General features: G+C 32.6%; 1 protein-coding gene across 1 annotated transcript in view; it reads right to left on the reverse strand.

Moving 5' to 3' along the window:
* Positions 1-1,652: 1,652 nt before the first annotated feature.
* The window catches only part of LOC106121570 (uncharacterized), a 40,294-nt gene continuing 30,442 nt past the window's right edge, over positions 1,653-11,504 (reverse strand). Inside the window, exon 3 of the mRNA XM_013317282.1 lies at positions 1,653-1,851. Within this exon, the coding sequence (XP_013172736.1) occupies positions 1,653-1,851 (199 nt within the window). The remainder of the gene's footprint in view (positions 1,852-11,504) is intronic.

Here is an 11,504-nt window from a genome sequence, read left to right on the forward strand (position 1 = left end):
TGAGTGAGCGACGGGCCGCGTCCGCGAAATGAAGGGCCCCCGATGGGCTCGAAACTAGTCGGTTCCGCCACCGGACGTATATACGTGAGTGTGTAGCCGTGTTTATATATCAGTTTAGTATAATGTCTCACGAAAGTTTGAATAAATTAAGATTATTTTGTTGTGCTTCATAAAAATATCTGTCTCTCTTTCCCTGTTTCTTTAGTTTCCATTTATTAATCCTCCAGATTTATCTCCCATTAGTGAAGGGTCCCGACCTCTTCTAAACGATGTTACTCCTCTGGTCGTGGTCTTTTTTAAGATGGATGGAGTTATGTTCTGTGGCCTCAAGCAAGAAGCGTATTTGAGAAGCGCATCTAGTGGCTCCCTCTGTGTCCCTTTCTCTCAATTTAGTGGAATATTTTATATTACTTTTGCTCGACCGATTCCTAAGTACCATAAGGCTTTTATTGAAGTATGTTCACAAACTTTATCGGTTTATGTTTCGAAACATTATATGACCGAAACAGCCTTTTTATGTGAGGAAATCCAATCGCTATGTTATAAGTCCTTGTTTATGTAGCAATAAAGACAACTTTCAGTATGACCGTAAACGAAAGTTTTGCTTTGATTATACGTATTTATAAGCATTTTATTACATGACGGAATTACATCGTTTTGAACCTTGTTTATATTTGAATCGTTATATTCTAATAGAAATAAAAATATTTCCTATTTTAACTGAGACTGGTGACTACTACAGCTATATTAAATGATATTCATTGTAATACAAAAAGTTGACATGTATAGTTACACTCGGATGTCTGGCCCTATGAGAGAGGCGCTGTAATCGCGGTTAGTTCTGTCAGAAAATATGTGAAACCTATATTAAAAACTAACTATCGCCCGTGGCTCCGAACGCGCGCAATTAAAAAAACCTAATTAGTAGCCTATTTGTTCTTCAAGGCTTTATTCTCCATCTATGCGAAAATTCACTCAGATCCATTTTTCCGTTCCGGCGATACCTTTTAATAAACATCCATCCATCATCGATCCATTCATCCAAACATTCGCATTTATAATATTAAGTAAGATGGCATAAAAGAGAAAGAAACACAACATTTACAGTAGGAAACCTAGTGATGCATTTTTGACATTGACAGGAGGGCGCTAGTGAGCTGTTATAATTTAGTTTGATTTATGTCCATCGGGTCAGACATCCTTGTTGGTTTATACTTTAACAATATTGTAATGTGGAATTAGATTCGTGCATCCACTATAAAAAGCAATTTCGACTACATTTTATTACTTTAAGCTTGGTTTGCGGTTTTTATGATTTTTGTTTGAAACTCTTTTATGAAATGTCTAGGAACAATTGTAATTATTTTCAAGATTGTGATAGTTCTGTTCTTGTTGTGTTCACGGTAACATCTTATCTCGGTCTATTGTTGCTCAAGTTTTGCACAATATTTTAAGTTTTTCTTACACTGCAGAGTATGTTTTTTGTAGTCCGTTTCCCAGGTCAAAATTATTAGTTAATAGTGAGTTTCTGAGACCAATAAATTTTTGGTATTCTAATATATGAACTACTTTTCGGAATGCTTAAAACTATAAATTGTTTTTTTTTTAAGATCTTACTTACAAATATTTATACTACTTACATACTTATAGTCCTATGTCCCCGCAGTGGGGCAGAGGGCGTCCACAGCGCGCCGCCAGTTCGCTCTATCCTGGGCTCTGCGCTTGGTCTCGGGCCATGTCAGCCCAATCGCCTTCATTTCGGCAGCTACTGATCTCCACCAAGTTTGTTTAGGACGGCCACGTCTTCTTGTTCCTAGCGGGATCCACTCAAGGGCCTCCCTGGGAATATGACTGGGATCAATATAAATAACCGTTATAAATATACAAATATTCATAACGGTTACTTAAGCAATTTAAATTGTATTTTATTTTTTAAATTACTTATTTCCTTTTACATTCCTAAAACGTATTATGAAATATTCATGTAATTTTACAATGGTCAAATACTGACTGATTTGCTAATAACATGACCTTACAATTGAATTTCAAATTACATTTCACGAAACGGATAGATAATGGATGGAAAAGTATTCGTGGAGCGTCTTCATGAAATTAAGTTACATTCATATCGAATTCAGTAAATCCCGTGGGCCCGGCAATTCGCAATAAGCTGAGGCTTTAAAAGTTTAAATCGATTCACTTCTCCAAATGTTACTCTTCATTTTATTGAAAAAGGTCCCTCGTTTATTCTTCTTTCGTCGACAACATTGTTTTAAGAATTTAATAAATGACGGTCACCATCTGTATTTTTTATATTATCTGACGTAAACGTGACCCCTCAAGTTATTGATTAATTAGTTGAACTGCGTATAAACATCTGTGCACAGGAATCTTACTAATACATATTATAAATAGTACGGCTGGATATATGTTTGGTACCACGTAACTCCTAAACAGCTGAAAGCCTCTCGGTGATTATTTACTTAATTTATTTACGGACTTAACTAAGTTTTTTAAGTTTCACGAGCACGGAGTTTTAGGCGATAGCTTACTTTTATAAATACAAGGTTACAAACGAGCTGTTTCGCTGAAATAGCGATGCAACCGCTGCTCATAGTAGCAGATGCTTTCCCTATCTTTAATTGAGGAAAGAGGGAACGCATGTAAAAATGATATGTTTCCATCCTATGTGTCCACTACTCCATCAAAACTATTTCTCTTCTTTTTATTATAGGATAGGGAAAAAGGACTCAAAATAGGCCTAGGCTAGATAAGGTTTTGGTGATATTTTTATTATACGTAAGTTATGGCATTTATATATGTTAAAGGCATTTATGCACAGATAATGTTTAAATAGTTTATAGAGTTCTAATTTTAAATTTGACCTACTATTTGGAAAACAGTGATATATTCGTATCTCCGATAATTTGATTCTCTTTAAATTAAATTTAGATTAGGCAATGTCATTGTATAATTTCGTTGCGTTACTGGATTGTATAGAATATATTTCAACTCAAAATGTGAACATTCCCCCGGGAAACCTATTCCATTTATTTATTTGTGCGACAATGTATGATTATGAGCATACTAAAGAAAAATGTCGAGAAAATTTCTTTATAAATTCATGGATAGGGCCATTTCCTTCCCTTTCTGTACAATGATAGCAAAAGATTGAATTTCTGTTCCGCATGATTTACTATACACAAGTAAAGGGACTATTCCCGACTTCAAATATTACCTATGAACGTTCTTCACACTAGACTTGAGATAAACGGGGTGCACTTTTATACGAGGTTCCACCGAAAGTTACAAAATTAATGAAACAATTGTCCGAAGTGATAGAAAATCTTATTTTACTAATATTATAAATGCGAATGTTTAGATGGATGTTTGTTTGATGATATCTCCGGAACGGCTCAACGGATCTTGATGAAATTTGGCATAAATATAGAACATAGTCTGAAAGAACACATAGGTTACTAATATTTTTCCGTTTTTAATTCTGCGCGTTGGTTGGTTGTACTAAAACATTAAAATTTGTCTTAAACATGCGAAATGTTTAAACTAGCAAAGTTATTAAATATTTTGAAGATTCCAAACGTACATCAAAATTATACATAGAGTCGGTAGAAGTTTTCTTACTAAAATGCGAATGTCTGGATGGATGGATGGATGTTTGTTTAAAAATATGTCCAGAACGGCTGTATGAATCTCATTGAAATTTGGAATTGATGTAAAATATAGTTTGGATGAAGACACAGGCAATTAAGTTTTTTTTAATGCCCCACGGATAGAGTCGCGGGCGACAGCTAGCCTATATTATGGTTGCTACAACTCATCGAATACGTTTGGAGTTAGATTCAGGAAATTATAGCCGTGTGTAAATTATATAGTGGCAATATAAACTACCATTTGTTGCTTTAACAAATGGCTCTTTGTTGCATCCGGTTGTATGGTAATTTACTATGATATTGTTTGGTTATATTGTGAATACTGCGACAAATTTACGTTCTATATTAAACGCATTTATCTCTTTGACTTCGATGTGACTTACTAGCTGTAGCCAGCGACTCCGCCCGCGCTGAAATAAAAAAAAATATGAGTAGAGTTAAAATGTAATTAAGTAAGTTTTAAGTTGGTTAATGCTGTATTAAAATTTAAACATCAGATGTATTTAAACTTAGCTTTATTGATTATCCGAGACTTAACAGACACTTGATAACAATCCCTATAACGGCCACATATAATTTATAGGTTATTTGACGTGTATAATAATTAACATATCGACCTTAACCTATTTAATTTTGACAAGAGGTTAGTTTGATACGGGTCGTTGGATACAATTTTGATACTTCTATCAAATATTATATAATTTATATTTTACATATACACGTACAACGATATTAATTAAGATTATTGACACATAATTAAATATAATATCAATACAACATCGTCAGTTGGTAATCGAACGTCATTAAAGTGTCTGGTAACAATCAAAGTTTATGTAATAGTTTGATAAAGTTTTAACTTTTAAAACGCAGACAAACGCGTCTAAAAGGCTTTATATGAGACACGTAAGTTTTGATAAAAAAATTGATCTTTGTGTTTTAAATATTTTTGTTATAAAAATAAATAAAGTCAGTCAAGTGATAGTGTACTACAGTCCTAAACCTTTTAAGGTAAAGAAGTACAGTAGACATTAGAAGAAATATTTTTTTTATATTATAAGGTGGCAAGCGAGTAAGCGGCCACCTGAAATCGCTGAAATAGCGAAGTGACCGTTACCCATAGACATACGCAATTGCATGTGCGTTGCCTACCTTTAATCGACGGAGGAAAAGATGCATAGAACGAAATTTTTTTCTCTTCGCTTACATCTCCTCATCCGGAAAGTTCACTTCCACCTCCCATCCTTGCCATATAAGAAAAAGGGTGGGAAGGGAAAGAGGACTAAATTTGGCCTCGGGGACGCACACTCTTCAGACGAAACGCGGAATTGCTTCCACTTCACGCCTATCTTCTGTGTGGCCGTGGTATTTCACCGGGCGAGCCGGGCCAATTCGTGCGAAGATGTTAAACTGGTCTCTACCACTATTAATAAATGAAGGAACGTACAGAATTTTTTCAACAATTTTTTTTTTCAAGAAATTTAAATATTTTTTGTTCCGTTTTCGATACCTATTGGTACAGCCTTGTTTATTTTATTCTTTATTAACAGCCGCAAACGTTTAAAAACTTATTTCATCGCCAAAACAAATTTGATCAGTACACTCGAGCCCTTTCAACTTAATATTACCAATTTTATGATCACGTTCGGGTTGAAGGGATTTCGTTTAATGAAAATCGTTATTCTTTGTTTACTTCAAATTTTGTTTAATAGCTTAATATAACGAATTTTAAAAGTAAACTACGACCAGGAGCTTTTAATCTATTACTTGTTTTAATTTTATAATACTGTTTCGAGTTTATCAAAGTACTTTTTTACGTTAGTGCATTATTTATGTATAATTAGAGACGTTCTAATTGCTTGCAACTCTATATGATAATTCGTTGCACATTTAATTTCCCTCCACAATAACTGTATTACCCCAAAAAAACAGTTAGACACAGTTTAATTAAACACGTGTTTTAACGTTTTGTGCGCCGTTAACATGTTTCGCCACATATATGTACCACACTAATTTCTTTCTAAGTACTTAATTATTTATAGGTCAAGATCGAATTTCCAAGTCGCATTATAATCTGTATGGTTTCCCATGGATTGTCAATAATTCACCCTTTTACTTGTAAAATGGTGAACGTATGCTTAAGCTAAAATGTTTCCAAGTATTTTTTTATGGAGAGGTCCCAAATGATTAATATTATTTCAAGACTACAATCATATCCTTTATGCTTTAGTATAGAACATAACTTTATATAGTCGCATACTGAAATTATTTTTATATCCTACTTATATTCAAATACGCCTGTTTACTTCTTATAAATCATCGGACCTTAAGACAAGTGGAGTGGCCTCTCTTCTGAAGATTTTATAACCGCTGATCTGGCGTTATTCTTACTCGCAAAATTTGGATGGCGTCCAAGCGAGTTCTATGTTCTCAGTACTTTTGTTCAATGCTTATCTTTATTGTTGCTTTTGCCGATGAAAGTATTTTGTTTAGTTCAAAAAGTATTCAACGATAACAAAGTTGAATATTTGTACCCACTAAGTCACCATATCCGAGTACTAAGTTTGTTAAACTTTGAATTGGGAATTCGGTTCAAATACAAAATAACTTTAACCAATGACCCAACTTTGTAGTAAACCTTTTTTCTAGACTTTAATGTTGGCGTCAATGACCTACTTTCATTAACAACACAAAGTTTTGATTCTGTAGATTTAGTTATCAACCTTTTTCTTGAAATCATCTGACAATTTTCTTTTATAGGTATAATAATAATTTTACCTTACGAAAATAGAGAAAATAAGAAGTTTCTTGAATACATATAGTAGTAATACAGTTTTGAAAGTATTTGAAAAGATAAAAATTGGCACAATTATGCCAAATTTTATGCCAAACACGAAGGAAATAGTATTATCTTGAATTTGATGGGATCCATTTGCATCGATCTGAGAAAGGTTCAAGCGATTGACTGAACGTTAAATTCTAGAGCTACCAATTGAGTTGAAGGGATAATATTTTTATAGTATGAATTTAACAAAATTTTTATTTTATTCGTATTTTATTTTTAAATAAATATTAAACAAATCCTTTTGCATTAACGCATTATATTAAAAATTTTAACTTAATTTTGGGATTCCTTTATTCAATAAGAATTGACGTGACATGAGTACATAAAATGAAAAAAAATAAGATTTCAAAATAGGTCTTTCTTCATCAATATCAATTTCTCTTTACGATCATAAGAATAAAATATCTTTTTTTTTATTGTCAATAAGTAAATTATTAATATGAATAGAAAATAGTTCAAATCATCATAAACCAACAAATTCTTCGATTGGCTTGATTCAATGATCGTTTGGAAAAACGTAGCGACTCTTTGTAGTTTTTTTTTTTTTCGTTTAACGAAGAGTGTTTTGTGGAAATGTTTGGAATTTTTCCAGTCGTTGATTTTAGCTATCGACCAAAACGTAGGTATAATTATTTTTTTTTTGAAAAATGAAAATGGACATCAGATTTTTAACATATTTTAGTAACAACTATGAACATAAATTGGTACAAGTTTTTTTTTGCAATAATAACCTTTACTGTTAATTGTCGATTATTTTTAGATAATAATGGAATTTCCAACATCTTATAATACTCTCACGAATCAACTAACACAATTAAATAAATAAATAAAAAATTAACAATGCCAAAACAAAAGACATTCACACTTCACTTACACGTTCTTGATGCATTCACACAAAGATATGTACCCAAAAAAGCGTAAAAATAATTTAAAATAAACTACTTATACTACTTTACGTAGGTGCATCATTATTCCAAACCCGTCTCTCCCGCGCGATCTAACTTTTGGCAGACTATGTAACTATCAAATTATACCATTGATACTCTACCTTTTATTTGTATATCAGTTTGAAAGAGTAGTTAGCCATTTAATTGAAATATGTATGTGAACTCATTTGTGCCGTGAAAAATAATATCGATAAATTATATGAGATATTTTTTTTACGTATTTTTGTTAAATGGCTCAGTGGTCAAGCTCTTGACTTGCAATCTGCAGGTCCTGGGTTCGAATTCCGCCATGTACCAATGTGTTTTTCGATTTCCGATTTACATATGTACATTTATCCGACGTTCTTACGGTGAAGGAAAACATCGTGATGCAACCTGCACATATCTAAGAATAAATTCAAAGATATGTGTGAAGTCAAGCAACCCTCACTTAGCCAGCGTGGTTGACTATGACATAGTCACCCTGAACTAAGGGCTCCAAGCGCCTCGGCGGGTATAGTGAGCTGATGATGATATCCGAATCTTCGACAAAACAGGAATAACAATATTTTTTTAAATGAGCTTTTGGTCTCAGAAACCCACGGTGAAAAAGCTATTAAATTATTTTGTACTCATTTATGTAAATTCTGCAGGTTAATAAAATATTTTTCATATTTTTATATAACAAAACTTGTATATTCGATTGATTTGATTTTTTGGTCGTCGTATTTTATTGGTACAATATATTACAAACCTCAAATGGTTCAGATTGAATGCTCTGCAAAATAATTAACAGATGTTTCCTTTGAGATCTAGCGTGTGACATACAGACAGTGCGACATGACTTTGATTGCGGACGATCGTTAATCTATTCCTTTGATAGAAGCACTACTGAATTACTTTATCATGATTATTAAAAGCGTTATGTGATTTTTATCTTACTAATATTATAAATGCGAATGTCGAGATGGATGTTTGTTAAAATGTATCTCCAAAACAGCTCAACGGCTCTCGATAAAATTTAGCATAGATGTAGAGCATATTCTGGAAGAAGACATAGGCTATTAATTAATTTGTTTACTTTTTAAACTCGCACGGAAGGAGTTGCTGGCCACCGAAAATAAAAGTATAAATCTATGATATTTATGCTAATAAAAATGGGATTGATTTGAAATGTCTATTATAAAATTTTAGACCAATTAATTAATGTTCTTGTTATCGTTCCTTGAGACTGACATTTTGTTTTTTCTACGCGCAGTTAAGCATAGCTACTATAGATTTGTGTAATAAACATAATATAAGTTTACATAAGCAAGAAAATAAACAATTTAAATTGGATACATTGTAAGTTAAAATAAGAAATCATACGACAGAAATATGACATTGTGATTTCGAAATCGTATGCATTTTACATCATTTATTGTTACACCAGATGTGTCGAAGAGCGTTCCCGACCTCTTTGCATTTTCAAGTTAACACGTTATTTATTTGAGAATTCTTTACCAAAACACCATTTCTTGCTTTGGACTTGTATAATAAAATTTCATATTTCTCGCAAAATAAAGCAAATAGGGTCTCGTAAAACTTGAAGAGTTGAGATAACATAGAAGGTAACAATAAGATTTCTGACATACAAAGGGGTTAAAGGAGATAAAAACCAAATGGAAATTTTAGAACAAGAATATTTTTATTCATTCTCAGACGTTCATTTAAAGATTCGTCTGTAGCAGTTATTGTGGTTCTTCATAAAAACGGACAGTTACATTTAATATACACCATTTATATTTAAAAAATAATAATTTTTAACTGAATCTGTCACAATGTCTACAAGTCTGTTTTTAATTATTTTATATAACTGTCAGCCGCGACTCCGTCCGAGCACAATAAAAAAAAATTGTAAATAGCCTATGTGTTCTTCCTTCCGCTAAATTTCATCAAGATCCGTTTAACCGTTCCGGGTAAAATTTGTAACAAACATCCATACATCCATCTAAATTTTGGCATTTATAATATTAGTACGATTTCATATTAAGCTATGTACTATTTAAACTTAATTAAATCCACAAAATATTCCAACAATTATTTTAAACAGTAATCCGAAACATTTACTTTCGTGAGGAACAAAATTATTTAAAACTTTTCGCATCTAACATGAATGAGTCAGCAGAAGAGACCCGACAGTGAAATGTTAAACGTTTTACTCCATTGGCAGCTAGAAATAATTAACGCAGCCGAGTTCTGTTAGGAATAACGAAAATTCCGATATTGGCTTTGGCTAATTAGGACCCTGTGAAATGATTCGGATGACCGCAACTCATAAAGCTGGGTTTCAATTAACTTTACTGAATTACGCTGAATGTGTTCATTAAATTTAAACATGTATACTTCTATTAAACACAAGGACTCTAACATAACGTTTATTTTGTATTCGATATTCAACCAGGATTGATGTGGAGTGGCAGGTTTTTTTATACATCATAAGGTGGCAAACGATCGAGCGGCCATATGAAATCTCCTAAATAAATAAAAAAAAGCGTCAATAGCCTAATGGTTAAGGATACGGATTTCCGATCACGAGGTCGGGGGTTCGAATCCCGCCATTCGACTATTGTCGTAAACCATATCCTAGCATAAGCCTAGAGCTTAGTTGGAATGGTAAAAGAAATATTAGTAAATTTCCAAAAAAAATCTGCTAATATTTTATATAAAAAAAAAAAAAATTAATAAATAGCGAAGAGACCGTTGCCCATAGACATATGCAAGTACGTATCCGTAAAAGGCTGGAATTTCATGCTTCATCTAATTAATGACTTTAGTTGGGACATGCCAGTACTTGCCAGTACTTACTTGTACTACTCCTTCATACTTCTCTATTAGCCTTCAGATATGACGGCCCCCCACCCCTTCTTGCGCATATCCTCTTTCTCACAATCCATCCATACTTTCTTTAGTCTTCCTTTACTTTTGTAGCCATCCACATTCAAACTAATACAATTTTATTATATATAAGTAAATATTTTGTAGCAAAAAATTCTCGACAAAAATATAATAATACGTTCATAAGCTTGAAGACCCGATTCAATTTCGCCGCTGGATGATTTAGTGGATACAACTAAGGGATTCGAATAGCTACTGCGGACATCGCGAGACTTATATTTATGACTGTTACAATAGTAACGAATGAATTCCGTTTTCCTGCTTTCCTTTATTCATATTATATCGGTCGCCCGCGACTTCGCCTGCGCAGAATTTAAAAAGCAGATTATAAGTATCCTATGTGTTCTTCCAGACTATGTTCTATCTCTATCTTCGCATTTAATTATAACTGTTATATCATACATGTGTGGGCAAAATTAAGACATCTCGGTTAAATTGTACAGTCGGCTAATAAATATGTATAGATTAATGAATCTTCAGAAAGTTCTATGCTTCGGTTTCAAAAGTGTATGCACGTATACACTTACGCTTCTAACTATGAATTCTTTCTATTGGCGAAAACAAGCTTGCAATTTTTTAAATCGAAGGCGTTTACAAATTTTTGAAGGTTTGTAAATGTTAAAATATTAATGCAGCTGACTGTACTTAGTCTCGTACTTACAAACAATTTTGCAGTCAACCTGAAGGCGTGTAGCGGGTTTGAAAAAACGTAGATTTAGATAAACAATTAAAATGAAATCTATATTAGATCTTTTATGTTTGTCTAGGCAATGTTCCGTTTGATACTATGACAATAAAGTCAACTATTGTATAAATGTATGGTGAGATAAATCTGAGAACGTTTCACGGGCTGTTGTGGAAAAAGTTTTTTTTTTATTTCTTTATAACACTTCCACTCTAACGACACTGTTTTTTACATTGTTATAGAGAAAGTTTAGTTTTTATTGCTTCATAAACAAGGACATATTTTACGGCAGTTGGGTTTTGGCAATATTAAAAGTTTTTTTTGGTGTCATAACTATTTCATGAAGTGTAGCTACGATTTTATTGCTTGATAGAGTTTTAACAAATGATAAAAGTTCAATGTCGTAATGTATTAGTAGCCACTATATATATTTATAATCAAAA

This window comes from Papilio xuthus, unplaced genomic scaffold (assembly GCF_000836235.2).
Source record: "Papilio xuthus unplaced genomic scaffold, Pxut_1.1 DF826938.1, whole genome shotgun sequence".
NCBI classification, from domain to species: domain Eukaryota; kingdom Metazoa; phylum Arthropoda; class Insecta; order Lepidoptera; family Papilionidae; genus Papilio; species Papilio xuthus.